The sequence below is a fragment of the Typha angustifolia genome, chromosome 7 (genome assembly GCF_048772165.1).
Source record: "Typha angustifolia cultivar Huaian chromosome 7, ASM4877216v1, whole genome shotgun sequence".
Taxonomy (NCBI): domain Eukaryota; kingdom Viridiplantae; phylum Streptophyta; class Magnoliopsida; order Poales; family Typhaceae; genus Typha; species Typha angustifolia.
Genome location: NC_133245.1, coordinates 4,700,499 through 4,720,562, shown reverse-complemented (window position 1 = coordinate 4,720,562; position 20,064 = coordinate 4,700,499). Strand labels below are relative to the sequence as shown.

The 20,064-nt window shown below is 36.6% G+C and overlaps 2 protein-coding genes across 2 annotated transcripts in view; both read right to left on the bottom strand.

The window, feature by feature from the left end:
* Window positions 1-1,006: 1,006 nt before the first annotated feature.
* LOC140763313 (probable galacturonosyltransferase-like 1) lies at window positions 1,007-3,007 on the bottom strand. The gene has a single exon (XM_073101440.1). The coding sequence runs from the start codon at window positions 2,778-2,780 to the stop codon at window positions 1,752-1,754; it is 1,029 nt and encodes a 342-aa protein (XP_072957541.1). The 5' UTR covers window positions 2,781-3,007; the 3' UTR covers window positions 1,007-1,751.
* Window positions 3,008-10,069: 7,062 nt separating this feature from the next.
* LOC140762443 (ubiquitin homeostasis protein lub1) overlaps window positions 10,070-20,064 on the bottom strand; it is a 42,298-nt gene continuing 32,303 nt past the window's right edge. Inside the window, exons 16-23 of the mRNA XM_073100247.1 lie at window positions 16,953-17,118; window positions 15,242-15,319; window positions 14,905-15,041; window positions 13,700-13,776; window positions 12,131-12,200; window positions 11,830-11,895; window positions 10,593-10,741; window positions 10,070-10,459 (exon numbers count right to left, since the gene is read on the bottom strand). Coding sequence (XP_072956348.1) covers window positions 10,607-10,741; window positions 11,830-11,895; window positions 12,131-12,200; window positions 13,700-13,776; window positions 14,905-15,041; window positions 15,242-15,319; window positions 16,953-17,118 — 729 coding nt within the window. The 3' untranslated portion in view covers window positions 10,070-10,459; window positions 10,593-10,606. The remainder of the gene's footprint in view (window positions 10,460-10,592; window positions 10,742-11,829; window positions 11,896-12,130; window positions 12,201-13,699; window positions 13,777-14,904; window positions 15,042-15,241; window positions 15,320-16,952; window positions 17,119-20,064) is intronic.

Below are 20,064 nucleotides of genomic sequence, written 5' to 3'. Positions count from 1 at the left end.
TTTTTTAAAAAATAAACTTAATTAGATATTAAAAAAAATTTAAAAATATTTAATTACTGAACTAGATTTTTTTTCTAACTCTAAGCAAATAGTGAGTAGTACTGGTAGTATGGAAGAGAGACGTCATGAAAACCGACTCATTATCAACAGATAAAATAGTGGAAAACGACCTCACTTCTTGGTGGTTGCTGGCATTAATTAAGGTCGGCCACGTAGTCAACATCCCTAAGAGAATCCTAAGTTAGCCAGCCCACTATATATATATATAATTATTAACTTTAGTAATCTTATGTTAGAAATATCTTATAACTAAAACATAATGATAATTTTAGAAGAGATTCAGTGGTAATAATATTTTAAATATAGTGACAATTAAGTGAAAAGTATCTGCTAACTTTTATATACCTAATACCTTGATTATGGAAAGTCAATTCATTAAAGGCTATTTCAAATTTTTAGGTAGACCAGTGACTGTCTCTTGTTCCATCTCTCTCATATGTCAGTAAGACATGCATTTAAGCTTACTTTGAGCTTATGAATCTCTAACTCCGCTATCATATTAACTCATTAATTATTTTTAAAATTTTAAACTATCATAAAATAATATAATTATATATATATATATATATATTAAGAATTAGTATATCTAATTTTAAAATCAAAAATGTTTATGTGAACCAGCAGAGAGATTTATATCTTTTGAAACAAGAAGGGACACTCAACTCTTCTAAACAAGAAGAGGTTAATATGTTCCTTTTTATTATATTTTGAATTGTTATTAAATATTTTAACTTAAGATGTTCCATTCCTATAAGATAAAAAAAGGAATTAGAATGCAAAAATAGGATATTAAATGCAACTTTTTTTTTTATTATTTTCCATTTGTTATGCGAGCTAAAGATTAAAGAATGAATTCTATATAATATACAGTGACGAAGCTTCCGGTCAATTCTCTACCGACAGATGCATGCAATGATAGATATTACATGTAGCCATAAATGCCAACAAAATATAGTCAAAAGATTTCACGCAGGTGATTGGTTCATAACCACGTGTATTGCACGAGGCCATGGATTTTCTAAGCAATCTCTTTCTTTACTAGATCACAATCTCATAAACTAATTACAAAATTAGATTTTAAAATAAAAATTAGTCCTTTTTAATTAATAAAAAATGAAATATTTAAAATCATAATCTAGAATCCGACATTCCGATTACATGGGATGAAAAGGTCTGCCTAGCGGTGAAAAAGATAAGAGAAAAGGAGAGATATAAAAGTTGATCAGTGGATTGACTAGGATTTGATGGACCTAAATAATATTTGATAGTGGAAAGTAACTCACGAAAGGAGACTCATCACTCTGGCCGACACCTAAATTACCCCCAATTTAAGGTAAACAAAAGTACCTTTTATTGTGTTCCCTTTTTGAGGATGCTTTATATAATATATATAAGCATTTTATTAAACTTCAATTTATAATTTGGAAACTACTTCAATTTATTATTATAAATTTATTTCTTTATTTACATTAGCCTTCATATTAACGGGTTATTATTTTTTCTGCAGAAATATTAGAGAAAGAAAAGGAAAGCGAAGATGGAAATATTTTAAATTCCTTCTTCTATGCTCGTGTTTCCGGCTTCGACCATCTAGAATTTACTAAGCGAAGACGTGTTGTTACCTCGAGCCAAAAAAGAAAAGAAAAATAGGAGTAGAGTACGGATCCGGGCGTGGGGATGTTTCAGCGAGATTAGGATCCGTCTATAACGGGTCGGGCTCGGAGGAGATCGTATGGCGCCCAGAGCGCGTCAAGTGGGCACGGGCGCCTGGCGTCGATCCGAACCCAGGGCTTGCCCTTACCACTCCAATGCAGCAGGCTAACGGGTCCCGGATGAAGATCCCTACACAGCCCGATGAAGTTATCCCCTCCGAGCCCGTGCTGGTTCCACTTGTGGTCCACCGCCGCGATCCGACCCGCGAAGACTAGCAGAAAGGGAGGCAGCGACCCGAGCTCGTAGATCCGCATCCGCTTCTGGAGCTCCATCCACTCCTCGATCCGCTCCGTATATCCGCTTTCCCTCCACCGCTCCAGATCAATTACCATCACGCCCGTATTAAAATAGCACGCCCTCCTCCCCTCGAAGGCCATGGAGAGCACCGGGTTCGCCCAGAACCCGGGGGTAAAATACGACGTGAAATTAGCATTGCAGTACTCGGGCGCGGCTAGGGCGATCCCATCCGGTAGCGGAGTCGAAGCCAGACCCGTTATGTCGTCGACCAGGACGAGATCCGAATCCAAGTAGACGACGCGGCGCACGCATGCCGGGAGGAGATGGGCGAGGTAGGAGCGGGCGTAGTTCAGCGGGCGGTCGAGCGCTTCGCGGATGGAGGTGGAGATGAGACCCGAGACCCGGGACTCGTCGAAGGGGTAGATTCGGAAAGAGAGGGAGGGGAAGGAGGAGGCGATGGTAGCGTTGAGGTGAGGGATCGCCGAGGAGGCGAGGAAGTGGAACTGGATCGACTCGGGGCAGGAGGAGTGGTGGAGGATGGAGAGGATCGCGGCGATCGAGCCGCGGAGGTACGCAACGTCCAGGGTCATCGCCACGTGGACGGCGGAGGAGGAGTGGGAGCACGAGGCGGCGGAAGACGTCGCGAGCGGCGGCGGGCACCTGGGGGAGTTGTAGAACTGAGGGGCTTCGCGGAAGGCCAGGTCAGCTGCGGAGGAGGAGATCGCGATGGCGGAGAGCATCGTGAGGACGAAGATGCGAGCGGAAGCCATTACGTGGAGTGGAGGAAGGGAGAGGGAGAATTGGAGATGGAGATGGAGGAGGTCTATATATAGAGGAAGAGAAGCGGACTAGGGAAGTCAAAAGTTTAGAAGAAGACTAGGAATAGAAGGCGAACTTATTCAGTATCGGGAATAAGTTATTCCAGTCAGTCGAAATCGGCGGATAGAGAGATCTTTTATGACGATGGGCGAGAGAGAGAGAGAGAGAGAGAGAGAGAGAGAGAGAGAGAGAGAGAGAATAAAATAATCCGGTTCTCTCGTATGAATAAAAATAATTTGGACAAAGGAATAGAGGTTGAGGATGCTTCGGGTTGACGCCAACTTTCAAAGTACCAATGGGGCGCCGACAATTAGACGCAGGTGGGCTTAGCTGTCATGAAGTTGCCCTCCAAGGATTAGGAAGGATTAGTTTTCAGTTTATGCAATCAAGTTATGATCGGACTAGGTTCTTTTTAAAAAAAAATTAAACCTAACACTTATTTTTATTAATATTCTATAAAATATTAAATCCATCTGTTCCAAAACTACCTTGCACCATTTCTTATAAACTTATTTTTATAACATTATTTTAAAATGCTAAGATGTTCTACATGACACCAAATTTGTCACTAGTTTATATGATTTCAGAATAAGCCCCCAGCATATTTTGCAATGTATCCCTCTCTCTCTATCTATGGACAATTGGATCCTTAATTTGCTCTAAAATCCTGTGCAAGTACTTTCTGTAAGGTTGCAAGATAGCTGAAAAGAGCACACCTTACAGTTGTAGGATAAAGAGCAAATCTTGCAGTTGTAAGGATGGATGTCTCTCAGAAAAAGTGATAGCTTTCTCTTTTCTTCTGCTGCAAGTGTGAATGCAATAAGCATCTTTTCTAAGAGAGTGAGAGAAAGAGAGAAAGAGAGAAAGAGAAAGGTTGGTGGGAATTGGTTGCTGGGCTTGTTTGAAATCCTCTATAGCAGATTAGACTGGGAAATGGCAAATGGGTGGCTCTTTAATTTAAGTGTGGGGTTCCCTCAGAGGTGGCTGTGGCTCTTTAGGTGTGAAAAACCCACTTGGGATTATTAAATTTCCTGTCAGTTATCAGGATGCCACTACTCTCTACTTTTACTCATAAAGAAGAAGAATGGAGGGTGGAGAAAAGGGCTCAGATGTACTACTGATATATAAAATTGATACAACTTTACATCTTCAACTATTATTTATTTATGTTTCAAATGTCAAAAAAATTGCTCATGATACTTTATTAATTTGGTAGCTTTCTTTTATACCTTATGTTTTAAAAGGCATGGAAGAACCCATTGAGAAAGGAGGAGGAGGATTGAGGAAGAAAGGCTTGGAGAGATTTTTAATTTTAGTGAATGGTTCAAGTTTTACAATAGATATACTGCTAATTTTAGTACTGTAGATTAATTAAACTTAAAGGCTGGTTAGTCTAATAGATAGTAAATATAAAAATAGAGGTTAATTTAGAAAGGAAGAGAACGAAAAATAAAATTTCTATACTTATTTTTCTCTTTTTTATTTATATTTCATGACACATTATTCTCATAGAACTTTTTATTACATTAGCTATCTATTTAAAATTTTGTTAAATATATTAATTTTAGATGTTTTGCGAGTCGTATAACATTTGTATTTATAGTCTGCACCACCGTCGTAACTTTAAAATGTTATGAAAAATAAATAAAAGAATATACGAAAGCAAGCAATGCTTTATAAGTTTAAATGCAATTAATCTTATAATGTCATGTATTTTAATGGATTAGAATGGGATTAACCACTACTTGCCTCTTTCTTCTCTTCTTTCCAAGCCAGTTTATTCTTCCATCTATTTACAATAGCTCTCTTACTGTTAGAAAGATGATCCAAAAGATACAGCAATCCAGAAATAAACTCCCATTAATGCAAATAAAATTATTATTGTTATTAATTATCTTGGTTTCATATCGTTATCAACCAAAACCAAAGATTTAAATTTCTAATAAATGGAAATTTTAGAATCGTAGTGAGAAGTACAATGCATTGCCGGCAAAGTTTTTGCCAGAAAAGATGAGCTGATGGGTTGACTGACACTCTACGTGTGAGGGGACACCAAAAATGGCGGAAGAATATTGGCGAAGAATAATAATGCATGGGGAGTACGGACGTAGATACAGAACTCTAGTTAACATTAATATTATTAGGAGCCATTAATTAACACCGACACCAAAATGTTGACCATCTTCTCATCATAAATTCTAGCTTAATAAACACTCTAGATGGATGGATAGATAGATCTTGACTGATGAGTTCCATAGTTTGTGAGTTGAATAGAGTCAACTCTCCGTCCAACATAATATTGCCAAAGTGTAAGAAATAGGAAGAGGAAATTAGGCTTACTTTGACGCAATGGAGACTCTTATTTTACCTAATTAGAGCTAAACTATAATTTACCCTTGAATTAGAATGCAAGGAAACAAAGCCTAAGCAAAGTAACTTGTTGAAGCTCCAGATGATAGATTCACCTACGTTACCGAACTGAGACACCATGCAAGTGCTCATGGAGAATAGTTGAAGGTACTACCCCTTCAATTAATGAGCATTGAAAGCTTTCCAGTTGAGTAGAAACCAAGTCAAGAATCGGTAAGAAAGAGGCCAAACTATTTTAGAATGCACTAAATAAATCATGGAAACTTACAGCTGACAAAGTACAGTCTCAGATCCCAGAAATCTATCACTGGTGTCTCCTTGGCCACTGCAATGGCAGCACATGGGAAAGTCATCAGTGGTCTCCTGCATTAAAAGGTTAGCAAGAACTCTATTAAGAAACCTGATACAGATGTGAACACTAAAAAATTATATACAGTCTCTGGTCAACTAGTAGCCCATAACTTGTCCCATATCTAAAGGATAAAGTATTTAATTCTCCAATAACTCTGCAGTCTCGTGTGTGGCCTTTATAGCTGGAGCCTTTCCTCCAAAAGGAAGGGCATTTTGGTTACAGAGGGTCAGTCTAACTATCTATGATGGAGCTATCAAGGCCATTGCAGTATCCATGTCTCCCTACTTGCAGTAGTTCTTGGATGAAACTGGGCCATCACAGTATGTAGGAGACATTACTTGCACTGGAAAAGGTGTAATATTCACAGACAGAGCTATAGGACTCTCACAGTGTTGAAGAATACCATACCTTCTGAATAAATAGAAAAAAAAATAGGAAGAACTTCTGCACTGGCTAGAAAGGACCAACTATGTTAAGTATTGGCTAACTGTCCAAGGATTTATGAAAGAGTGATTTCATTCAAGTTGAGGTTTCTGGAGACACAATGGAAGACCAAAACTGATGCGTAAGTGTTAGTAAGAAAAGATATGATCATAGACTGAAGACTCTATCATCTTTGGTAGTGATACAATGAACTAAAACCTTGAGACTGGACCAAATACTTCATTGTATCACTACCAAAGAGATAGGATAAAGTGATCATAGACTACGACATTATCACTAGACTCACTTAATGGAATAGGAAGAGCGATAAAACTACAAGTTTGGTGCTGCAGTATCTTGCTTAAGTGCTGGCTTTTGTCTATCTACTTGTCTATCTTGCACTTCTGAATTAGTTGGGTCCATCCACAACTGCATATGCAAAATGTTGTAAGAACTCTACTGCACCAGATGCTGCAATTCCCTAATTCCTACTAAAAATTCTATAATGAACAACATCCAATGCTTAAAAGAGTGCTTCTCGGCGAGTACCTCGACACCTAGAATCATTATTCTGTGAGCAATTTTGCACAAGGTTGCAACCTCTTACTCCAGTAAAACAATCTCAAAACACGCCAAATCAGAACACATTGTGAACATGTACCGCAAAATTGTCAAGCAGAAGACATACATCTAAACTGTTTGCCTATGTCCAATGATTCAATCACTGAATTATCCTAACCTTCAATGATAAACAATCAAATTACGCAGGCGTACCTAGTAATTTTCCCCCACCAACCCTTAAAGGGGTTTTCACCTTCTTGTAATGTCATAACTAGATGCAAGTCCACAGAAATAACTACAAATGATTAAATTCTTCTAAAAGTCTCTTCCATAGGGATCATAAGGTCCTCTGCCTTCAGACTATCCTCTCTGCATGTTCAAATCAATTTTAAGACTAAAAATGAAAAATAGATCTGCAAACTCCACAATCTTTGTTTTAGAACCGTATATTAAGGTGGAGAACGGCTGAATAAGTCCATTTTCTGCAAAATGAATGACACGAATTTGGGGATTTTCTCATTTTTGCTATTTAACACAAGTGGATAGTGAGGCTCATATACCATTGCACCCCAACATTATCTTATCTCAGGATCTAATCCACATCTTGTTTCTTTTGCCAAAAGCAACAATAAGTAGTATATATTTTACGTCTAAACTAAAGCTGGAAATTTTCCCTCAACATCTAATCATTTGTTCTACAGCATCTCCCAGATTCCCACAATTGTTTTATTTCCAAAGCTAAAAGAATGCCCCCAAAACATCATCTCTCTTACAATGTACTATAAATCGCCAATTATCATCTAACACTTTCTTGTTATCCTTTCTGTATAACCTATTTCTTGCTCTAAATGCATGTCATCCATTATGCCCCCTATCTTCGTAGCCTCTCTTAAACTTGCTCGATAGCCCCTACTCTCCAGTACCCAATTAAGATGAACCTGCAGTTACTAATAGGACAAGCGTATTAGTTATAGTAATATAAAGAAAAGCTCTAATATTTCTGTACTTCCATGCACATATAAAAGTTGGATTAAATATATTTTACGAATATATACTTATAATAATATTACTTTACTCTCATGTGATTCAAAAAATTTCAAACCAGCCTTTAGATTAAAGTGAGATTGTTTGTTTCTCTATCAAATTTAACTAAGAATTGCTAAAATGACCAAACTACTCAAGTCGTTCCAACAATCATAGACTAAACTGCAGATAGATATATGGCAACATCTTACTCCGGGCTCAATTTTAAACTTCAGTATGTCTCCTCCTGCCATATGAGAAGCTAAGGCTTGTTAACTCCTCACCTCTCTGTTGGATCACCTCACAGTTTATAACCTGTAAAATTACCTTATCTCTCAATGACTTTTACTTGCACCTGCATGAAATTCTACATTGCCAATACTTCACTATAGTAATCTGTTGATTTACACTTTGTTATTTAAAAATAAATATCATTATAAAGAAACACAGATGACAGACCCCATTAGATAGATGATACCATGTCTAATTATTCACTTTGTGCCGCAAGCAGTGGCTAATTTATCAAGAAACAGAAACATTATGAACAATCATGCCACTAATGTAGAACAATGTAAATGCATACGGTAATCAGAATCCTATGAATACATATATAACATCACTGTAACTATCTAAATCGCGAGAACGGTTCCAACTACAAGGTAACCAACAAGAAACAACGCCACCTCCAGATCCAATGAACGCCTGCTGTAGGACTCCCTGCCCCATACCTGACATGAAATGAATGGTTATACTCATACCCGTAAGGAAAAACAGCAGATGGTCCATACGGGAATCCATGCACCTCGAAGCTAGCTCACCACTGGGTACAAGCCCTCCATAGAGGTGGCGACTGGAGCACCGCCCATGACCCCCGGAATCCCATGAGGATTAGCTTGAGGGCCTGTCGCAGGCTGCTCCCCTGTGGGCCGAGGGGGAATGGATTTAGACTGCGGGTACGCGAGAGTCCTCCCGCGTCCGTAAAGAGGGACTAATTTCGCCTAACTCGACGGCGGCCTTGCAGACGGGGCAGTGAGGCGAGTGGGCATGGAGACGTAGCCATTCGTAAAGGCAGGGCCAGCAGAAGAGATGGCCGCAGTGGGTCACAATCGGGTCTTGCGACGATTCAAGCCAGATGCTGCATTCAAAACTCCCGGCGTCGTCGCTGATGCCGCTGCTTCCGGAGCAAGACGGGTTCTGGTGATCACTGATCACTGCCTGCTGATTCTCCAAAACTAGTATCCATTTGTATAAGTGTAATGCCCACAGCAAAGAAGAATTGATTTCGTAAAATAAGGTAGAAAGAGGCAGTGAGACACGCCGCAGATTGAAGACCGTCAATCAAGCCCACCCTAAATCAAGCATAGCGTGGTTGTTGAAGCAGAGAAATTACCAAAAGAAGAGATTCAAGACGTATAAAAGTCGTTCTAAGAAAGGAACGGCAGAGGATTGATTGATAGACGAGTTAACAGGGGAATTTTCGACCAAACTAACCTTATTCTAAATTTCTTTTACCAGAATCGACTATCCTCAAATTTATTTATCAAATGGGTCTAACGGTCCTAATAAAAATGCAGATCTAATCAGTATTTTTATCTAGTCCTAAAATATTAATATGTTCAGTATTTTATGTATATAATTTTTTTAAACTTATCTTTTAATAGTTTAGGAAAAAAAATTAGTCTTTTAGTGTTTTAAAAAATACTTATTAGTTCATCATTTTTATTAAGACTACAGTAAATTAAACCCCATATAAATTTGAGGATAAATTTTTTTTTAAATGAGTCTATTTTAGTTAAAAACTCTTAACAGGGGTTAAATTGCTTCAAATAGAAACTTCGAGGTGAAAAAATTCCAGATAGGTTATATCGGATCTTTCGATGCCTTTTTTTTCCCCTGGGTTTTCGACCTTAATCAGCCAATGAAAGGAAATCGAATGGCTTCTTGCGCGTCGTCGACTCCGTGCTCCAACGCGATGAATTCTTGCATGCATGCATGCACTTTACAACCCTTAGGTGCGTGACGGCATCCCGGCCGTTCTTAATAGAATAAACTGCCCATGAGATCAATGCTTTATATTTTGAGTAACGCACCAGCGCTAACAAGCGTCATAACAATATTGTTTGTTGTTAAGATTGCGCTACTGGTCTTAGTAGCGACTCAACAATACTGTTTATGAAAAGAAAATGGAAAATAAATCTGGTTTATGTTAAGATGCCCTACATGGCACAACATTGTAATTCACAGGAAGATGAGTGTTTAATAAAAATCAAATAAAAATCTAATAAAAACCTAATCCTAACCCTAAATCTAATAAAATCTCTCCAACAAACTCAACATCTACAGATCAAGCTGCCGCCTCCACTAATCAAACTCGGGCTCAACTTAGGCTCGACCTAGATCAGCTTAAGCTCAGCTCATATTAAACTAAGTTGAACTTAAACATCTTTGGAGGGCTCAAATTAATCTCGAACAGAGCATAAACTAAGAGTCAACTCACTCAGGCTCAGCTCATTTACACTCCTAATTAAGGGACTTCATTTGATCATAATGACAACATGGAAGAGTAACATGGTAAGATTCATACACATGTCAACCATACAAAAGATTCAAATTACAAAATTTTAATAGTTAAGATTGACGATCCATCACCAGAAAACACAAAAGACACATAATGGATAAATTTCATTGAGTTGAAAGAATGCAATTCTTTACCACCTCTCATTTGAGCTCAATAATTCATGACACTGATTTATTGCATCCACGATCCCGATCCCGAACCCGATCCATCTTTATATAAAAGCAACATAGGTATCTTGATCACAAGATAGCTACTCTCTTGGGCCTGAGGGATGCTACTCACTCGCTTCATCAAAAGATAACCATTCCGATTCCAGGACTACCCTGCAGAAAAAAGGGAACTAAAAATAAAATTTATAGTGGAGATCACTGATGTGGAGTCAAAGATGTGATCAAACAGTAAAAATAAAGGGAGACGAAAAAGAATTATCAGAAATTGTGGAGATCACAGAAACACCTGCATATCTATTGTTATGTCGCCTTGATTATGAGCTCAATGTCAGCTCCCACTTCAGCAATCTTCAAGTCCTTTGAAGACTTTGCATCTTGCGCAATACTTTGAACATCAAAATCAATGGCGATGGATTTTATGAGACCATCTAACATCTATTTGGGGATCAAAATTAGGGACAACAAATGTTTGTATCCGGAAATTTCAGTACAAAGTATGGCAGAGAAGATCCAAAGCATAGTTGGCCCACACAATCCCCTCGTCGGACCAAAGGATTAGTTATTAGCCAGAGAAGTATGAAGGACGTACCAATTTATTCAATAAGGAATAATGACCACTAGAGAAGATATTCACACGCCAGTACAAATATGATTATGTGACAAAAGAGTACCACAATTATGTGCTAGATGAAACTACTAAACATAATTCTTTCTGAAATATTCTATCCATAATGGATGCAAAATTTTTCATAAATATAGGTTCAAGTAACAGAGCCAAAATGAAAAAGAAAAAACATTGAACATACCTAGCTCACAATGAAACGGAAGATAAAGAACATAAAATGTATAGACCAATCTAGTGCAACACTAGAAATAGTAAGGAAATAACTGTTTGCTTTGGTCCTAGTCAATTATATTAGATTTTAAAATGTAGACACCTAGTGGAAATTGAAAGTATAGTCAAGTTTCTTTAAGCTATGAAATCTGTGGAAGTTCGTTCTTGGATCTCACTTGTGGGATTTTCCTAACAAATTTTTTGTTGCTCACTCTTTTTGAAATAGGCTATGTAACAGGCAAGCAAAGTATCAAGATCAATTATGTGCATTACCATATGTGATATAATTAGTCGAATGCGAATTGAGTTAAAAGCAACTGCTAGACAGCATCGTGAGGACAATAGGAAACAGAATTATCCAAGGATTGGAACCAGGTTACTTGCCATGTGTAAATAAGTATCTGAGGCAAGCAAAGGTCAGTTTCCAGCTCTACTTGCAAAACTAGCATAGATGGTGCATCCTTTAATTACCATTGTTTGTAAGTTTTGCCTGAGATGGAACAGTAACTGAAGAAACTTATTGAAAATTAAGGCCAAAACTTGCAAGTTTGTTGATTTCAACTTTTGTACAACTGATACATTTTGGCCAATTTTTTTCTAGGGGTCAAAACTGAACCAACTGAAACCAAAACCAGAACTGTGAACCACAAAACCAACAAAATGTCAAACATAACTTCCCAAAGGATACAAGAGAACCAATTGTGACAAGCGCCCGGAATCTTGAATCAACATCTTGATTCCCATCTTCTGCAATCTGACAATAATCTAGGATGTGAACAATATATACCAGAAAGCCAACACAAAATATTTTCACTGAAAGAGATAAATTAAGGGCATCTCGAAGTTATAATCTTTGCACACACACACACACACACACACACACACACACACACACATATATATATCATATCATATCATATCATATCATATCATATCATATCAGAGAGAGAGATTAAAATTTGCAAAAGTTCACTAAAAGGTGGCCATACTTCAAGAGCTGCAGAGAGAACATGAGCTTGACAATCTTTATCCTTCAACTCGATCAGCAGTACAGCATAACTGCAAAATGAAATGAAATGAAATCTGGCATTTTACTTGAGTAATGCTGAAGAAAACAAAGCAAATCAGTATAAGCCAAATAAATTTAATACAATTACTGTTATCTTATCAACTATATCCAGAACATCTCATCTTCTTTTATTGAAACAAAAGTTCAGCATGATGTCATCAGCAAAGAACATATGCATGGGCTTATATATTTACAAGTATATTCAAGAACAGAATAATTCGATACTGTCTGATTATTGCCCCATGCTACATTAACAAAATATATGGAAGTGCTTGGTTAGGTATCTAGAAAATTTATTAGAATATTGAGGTCTCATCAATCTCTTCTTCTGTCCCTACTAAAATATGCAGTTATTTATGTACTTCATATTGGGAATTTATATGCATACAACATTCCTAGGAATCTGGTTTCTTGTCCTTCATGTGATGTGGTCAAAACCAATGTTCGCCATGTCAACCATCACATGCTGATACATGTTGATACATATTGTGCCAGTGAATTACTGGCATTGTTTGGGGACCCTCATGCCCATCTTTGCTGATCGATAACTCCAGGTATTGAATGTATCTTACTTCGATGAGTATCTCGATATTCCCTCCTGCCTACGCATGCCTCTAAGTATTAAGCATATCTTACACTAATTTTTAGCACTAAAAGACTTCAATTTAGCCCCTAATATTTACTTAAGGCCCTAAAAAAGGTTTACAAATTGTTTTCTAGACATACTGAGCCCATCCAATCTGCCAATATGCAGTGGCACACCATCTCACCACTTGCTGCCACAATACATGCCGAGCAAAGACCGACATGTCATGCCTATTGCACGAGAGTCCGTTGTCAAAACCTTAGGAAATTACACAACCAGAGACAACATAGTCCTCTACATCTTGTGTCGTACCATATGCCTTTGATTATTTATAATCCTTTAAAGTTCTCTTGTGCCTTATTTTTCTGGTGCACACTAGAGTCCATTATTGCAAATAAAAAAAATCAAATATAATTAAATTGCAAAAGTCCCCTTAATTCAACCTATTGCCTTTAGGCCCACAGTGGCAATTTGCCTCATCCTTTGTCTTATTACATCATCAGTCTGCTAGTTAGATTTTAACAAATTAATTTCTTTAAACAAGGAAAAAACACATATTAGCAAGATTCCTTACAACCTAGTATTTTTATTCAAGGAATAAGCAGACATGCCATCTTAAAGTTTGCATAGACATCATACAAAATGAACAAAAAGAAACTTGGAAATACAATTTATGTTTTTAAACAAGGAAATAAAATGAACGTTAAGAAACCAATTCTACCATGTGATTATCTAATGCCTTTTGCAATAGATATGCTATGAATATAGATAAGCTTATTTATAACATAGAGAAGCCTTACTAACAAGCAGGACACAACAAAGTAAATAATCTCTCATTAGCCTGGAACTATAAGAATTTGACAAAACAAACCATGTGTTAATGACAGAACAACTGACACTTACTTCAGTAATAGTGTGGCAAATGATAAATTTGTATTTTTGTTGAAAGATGGTCGACAACTGGACAAGGCATCCAGAATCTGAAAATTCACAAAATGAACACATCCCCAAAAGTAAGTGATAGACAATCATAACATCTGAAATTGACTTCTTTCTTTCCCCCTTAAGATTGACAAATAATTCAAATCAACAGTTTTGCTCATCATATTATCTATCAATGATTTGATCCTATAAAAATAAGTCAAAAGTCAAAATATTCAAGATCAGGAGGAAGTTATTTTGAATGGCGGTCAAAGTGTGCTCTAAAAGACTACACTAGTTGACAGCGTTGTCAAACTAAGAATCTGAATCAATAATTTCTCATTAGTACTGAACTTCTGCATGTTTTCTTTTCTCATTTTCATCTTAAAGTTTTCTATGGACAACTGTATGTCATTCAGATAGTTTACCATAAATTTCTTAAATTTTGACAATGCTCGCAATAGAAAGTAAAGATTATGGCAAAAATGTAAGCTGATAAAATATTGGTTCTATAATTCGCAAAAGATATCATAATGCATACATAACTCAATAATCCGCCAAACTAATCACTTTAAAAAATTGATTATTTCTACGAAAAATATAATATTATACAACAAACAGATGACAACAATAATACAACAGACAAGATATAATAGTGGAAAAAATTAGATGAAAGAAGATAGAGTTGAAACATTCAATGACGGAAAACTTGTTAGATAAGTTGCAGAACAAAGGTTCGCTATGAACAGACTCCAAGATGTCAAAGAGTAAATAAACCAGATAGTTTTAGTTACTGCAGTATGAATTCACCAGATGATAAAATAATATCCTCAGATGTCATAATATGGTTAAAATGATGCCTCCAGGTACTCTATTAATATACTAGTTCATTTAATAGATTATCTTGCTTTCTCCCTACTTTCATTAGCAATAAAAACAACCGAGGAAAACTGTTAGGGTTTGGCTACATGGATCTTTCCTCCATTCATCTTAATTAGTACAAGGTCAGTGACCACAGTGTAATCATGTATTTTCTTACTACTACCTCTCACATTAGACTTGGACTTCTCCCTCTCAAGGCACCTTTACTTGAAGGAAATCACTCTTCCTTATTTGTGCAACAATCTGTTTTAACATATTCAAATCATCTTAATAAATTATAGCAAAAGTTTGGAAAGAAATATAACCTCGCTGCAATGGGATTGTAACCACGGGAAGAAACATGAATGCCTAAAAAGATTTGTAACAGCTTTAATGATAGTTAGTAAATTAGCTGACAGAGTAGGAGCTGTTACGGCCTTTTGAAATGTCTCCTTTAGTATATCTGCCACAAAAAGAAGAAAGAGGGAGTTAGACACAACAGGATAATGGAGGGTCGTAGTTCTGCAATAACTTATGGTTGCCATGCGAGACCAAAAGCATCTCTACTTTCATGTACTACCAACAACTATAACTAGAGTGTCATAATACAGTTTAAAATCTTGAAAAAGAATAAGATAACAAAGAAGTGCTTTTTCCTGGCACCTTTTCCACTCTCGATGTGCTTGGAAAGTAAATTAGCTCCATCAGGATGTAAAACAGTCATTCTTAAGATATCTATAACTGCAAGGTAGAAACAGAAAGTATGACAGATATATAAGTAACAAGATAAAACCTGATAAATTTTGAACTGCAGAAGGCTAAAACGATATGAACTTAAACTCTCTTTTTTTTTTGGTGGCAAAAAGATAACTATATTACCACAAAACAGAATGAACCTAAGCTTCAGAGAATGACATGCTAACTTTCTAAATACCCAGTTATACGGTTGTAAAATTGATGATAAAGACAGGTTGTCGATATTAAGACAAGTTGCCAGCAACTTCCAAAAGCTTTGACTGGCTTAGATGGATTTTCCAAATAAGTTACCATCAAATCATAGTTCATACCAACATGCCTAGTAATGAGAGGAAAAACGGGGATAGTTCAGTTATCCACAGTAGGAAAAGGACAAAAAAGAAGTTCTGCTTTTCAATGTTAGACATGCAAGAGAAAAGGAATTTGAACAACTCCAAATCTTCTAGTGCTTTCTATACTTTCTTAGTTTCTTATTAGAGCATATAGTGGAAGACTGCAAGAGGTAGGCTTAAAAAACAAATGCCACGTTTCCACAGTATTTGAAATAAATTGGACGAAAATTTCACAAGAAAACTCCAACTTTATCATTCGCAACATAAAAACTTAACAAGCAAGCCAAGGAAAAGTTGTTCCAACTTCCAAGAAAAAGAAACATATATTCTACAACTTTCCTCAACTAAATTCACCTAAACAAATTCTTGTATTAGCATTTTCTGACCGTAGAAGTTGTTACTACAGCCCACACATGAGGGGAAAAATGTTAAAAAATTTCAATTTTGGCGGGAATTTCCTTTAATGTTATGAGAGAATAATCAACAGTTCCACATAGCTCAGAACCTTTAACAGTTCCTTTCATTAAAATTTCCTTTAAATGTCAAATGAAAATTTGGGAAAGTGGGATAAAATGTACTTTCCCCAAAATTTACTACATTTTTTCTGCTGTTCAGCATAAGTAGAAGAAAGTTTCAGCCAAAATGGATTTTCTTGCAAGAAAATCCAGAGCAACAATTAGCCTTGATGAATTTCGGATAATAAAACTTGAGTCAAATAAACAGTAGTAGACTAATCAAGAACTACCTACTGCAAGAACAAATCAACTATGAGTAGAACTATAGTTGATAATCAACAATAGTTTAATAGAATAAAAGAACTAATCAACTAATAAACGGTAGGATAATAAAGTCAAATAGTCAAGAACTAATCAACTATGAGTCGCAAGAAGACTACCCACTGCAATAAAAGAAACTGGATGACAGAACACTGGAATAGGGCATTTGCTCCAAAAATTTGATAAGCTCTAATTGAAAACTTGAAGTGCAGGAGACTAGCTATTCAATGAAAGGAACTAATTGTAATACAATCTGAAATAAAACAACATGGATTGTTGGATTGCCAAAGTCAAAAAAAAAAAAAATATTGCAACTAATATATCCTTGTATACCATAGTGGTTTATATTTCCATGCCAAAATAATGCTGATAAGCATCTCAATTAATGGCTAGAAGTCATAGAATGATAGAGCACTGTTACAAAATCAAGATTAAAGAATGAAATTCAACAAAATAAAAATTCTACAATGTTAAGGTAGCAGTAGAAAAGAGACTCAGAAAGGAAATAACCTGGAAACATCATTGAAGGAGGCCATGACTTCAATAATTTCAGTAACAAAACAATATCAACATCTGCAAATGTACTGGAGTGATAGTATGATGTATCTTTCAACACTTTAACAATGGCAGCCAACCTTGATAACTCTTGCTCTGACAAAGACAATGAAGTCTTCTCCTGACCAAGGGTAGCAACAACAAGATGAATTATGCCACTACAACTTTATCCTGTTAACATACAGCAAGGAATACACAAACCAAGATAAAAGGAAAGGCTGAGGCAAGTTGCAGTCAAGAATAGCATTTATTTCTCATATAGGATTGCATGGAAAATTAAAATGCCTAAACAAGTGGGCTTCTAAGATGAGTACGAATTTAGGTGCGGTTGAAGATTATTAATAAGATCTTTACCATGAAATAAACTGATGTTCACTGGTCTTAATTTCAACATCGGTTTTCTTCTGTGCAGTACAACCACTGATGGTTTCAACAGTTTACTGCAGCAATAAATAGAGGGAAATGGTAATGTAGTAGTGCTTTACCTAAGCATGTTTGACAAGCCACATTGGAAAGCAGAGGATGACACTGCATGGATTCTTGGTCGTAATTTATTGTTTGGTGGGATGGGTATCACATCACATGATAACATACGAGTTCACGGAATTAAAATCAACACAATAGATTTGAGAAGAGCTGATCACATGAGATAAGGTGGGCCCCAATGGCATTTGGTACTTTAAAAATATATTTGGATCTAAGTAATTACTGATAAATATACTATCATATAAAATGCAAATAAAAGATGAAATAAACATATACTAAAAAATATAATAATAATATGTTAACTACGTAATGATCCTCATGGCAATAACAGATATCAATTTCACCCTCTCAGGAAAAATAAACAATGGATAATAGACCTGATCAAACAGCCCAACCCGCCCGTGCTAGGCCCAGACCCGGTTTGGGCTCGGCCCGGCCCGAGCCCAAACTATCCATGGGTAGCACGGGCTAGCCCTTTGGTTGCCAGTTCGGCCCGCAACTAGGCCTGTCCATTTTGCTACAGTGAAAACCAACGAAAATTTTTGATACTATACCATTTTATATTTTTTTTAGCACATCTTTTAATTTTTTTAATATATATATATTTTTTCAATGGAGGAATAGAAATATTTTTTAAAAAACAATCTAACGGTAAATTTTTTTCTAAAATAGCTAAAAGGTGGGTTAGGTGGGCCCCAGCTAGACCGATCTCTCATAGGCTGATGGGCAGTAATGGGCTAGACTATTCTAGCCCAGCTTGAGTGATTGGTGGGTCGGGCCGTGAATAAATACTTAAGCTTGGTTGGCTCGAAAAGTCCGGCCCGGCCTGCTCGAACTCGATCCGACCTACCCGATGATCACATCTAGTAGATAGGTGCAACCCTAATTTACTTAAGTATATCACTGAGCCCCTTTCATCAGCGATCTTGTTGACATAAGCTAGAAAATTAGTCACATGATTAGCATGTGACATCAAGAATGGAACTAACTAAATTGGTGGACTTGTATAAATGCCCTTACAATCTCATCTTGTCATCCTTCATTTATTTTTTTTCCTCTCCATCCTTCTTCCCTTTCCTCATTTCTTATAGTCAATTAGGGGAATTAAATTTAGGGGTTAGGAAAAGACTAGGTTGCAATTGGAGATTTAGAGATAGATGATAATGGAAGCCCCCAATGGAATAGTTTGAAGGAGAAAGAAGGGTAGAAGAAAAGAAAGTCTAAGGTTGTTAGCATTGGTGTCGTGGAGCGCATGGATTGTGGTGAAAGAGGGTAAGGAAATGGAAATGGAAGGGAGAAGAGGAATAAAAGGAGGATGTTCTATTTGAATTGTGGTTTGCATTGATTAGGTCAAACCTTTCTCTATTTAAATATCATTCTTAAGTAGGGATAGAACTATAGTTTCATCATTATATTAATGGCATCCAAGGGGTTATCAAACCCAAGTAATTGAAGGGGTTTTAATTCTTTTCTTACGGGTGAAAGTGATACTAAGATATAAAGCGGTTAAAATATAATTACTAATTAACCTTAATAGTAATATATCATAAAGAATTTCATATATAATATTATAAATATCTTACATTTATAAATAACATGAGACTAAAATTTTTAATATTATACTATAATATGTTTAAATACTGCCAAGATATTTACTATGAAATAATTCATATATACTAATGTAATTCAGATTAGTTGTATTTAATATTTCTATTTCATGGTCATACAATTTGGAAAGAACTTATTGGATCAGCCATTTGCTCATAACAAATTAAAAGTTGCTCCTACTTAGAGGTGATCATTGCACGAGCTTGGTCGGGTTCAAGCCAGGCTTTTCGGGTCAACCAGGCTTAAATATTTGTTCACTACTCGACCCACCAATAACTTAAGTCGAGCAGGGTTTAGACTGGACTAGAATATTCTAGCATGCTACTACCCACTAGCTCTTTAGATATTGAACTTGGGTTGGATATAATAGGTCTAACTGTCATGGATTTTGTGTCCGTTCTCAATCAAGCTTGGATGCAGGGAAGCAGTCCGAGGAGAATAATATCAAAATATTTTCCCGTAATCAGAAAATTACGAAACTAGTGGTGATCCTTCCGTATCTTTCTGATCTACGTTTTTTATATTCACACCCTTCGTAGATTCTGACTGCACCTAAGGCGAAAATATGCAATATTGTGGTGAAGGTAGAGATGACATGTGATGATGATAATGGTGATAAAGGTGGTGATAATGGTGATGGATTTGGTGGCACGTGGTGTTGAAGGAATAAGGATGAGGGAGAAGAAGTTGGACAAGATCCTAAGGAGGAGGGAGAACTCGATAATCGAGGGGAATTAGAGGTAACCGACGACAAAATGACACACAACTAGAGTTTGAACGAGGAGGGAGAAGAGTTAGAATAGAGAAGGGAAGAAAATTCAATATTCATTCATAATCCTTAGCTTGCCATCCACATCTTAAAAGGTTAACCTAACAAGACAAATTAACAAGTAATAACCCTAAAAACATTGCATTCTCGTCGAGCGCGTTCGAACGGAGTCGAGCGCGTTCGAATGCGCAATTCGCGTTCACT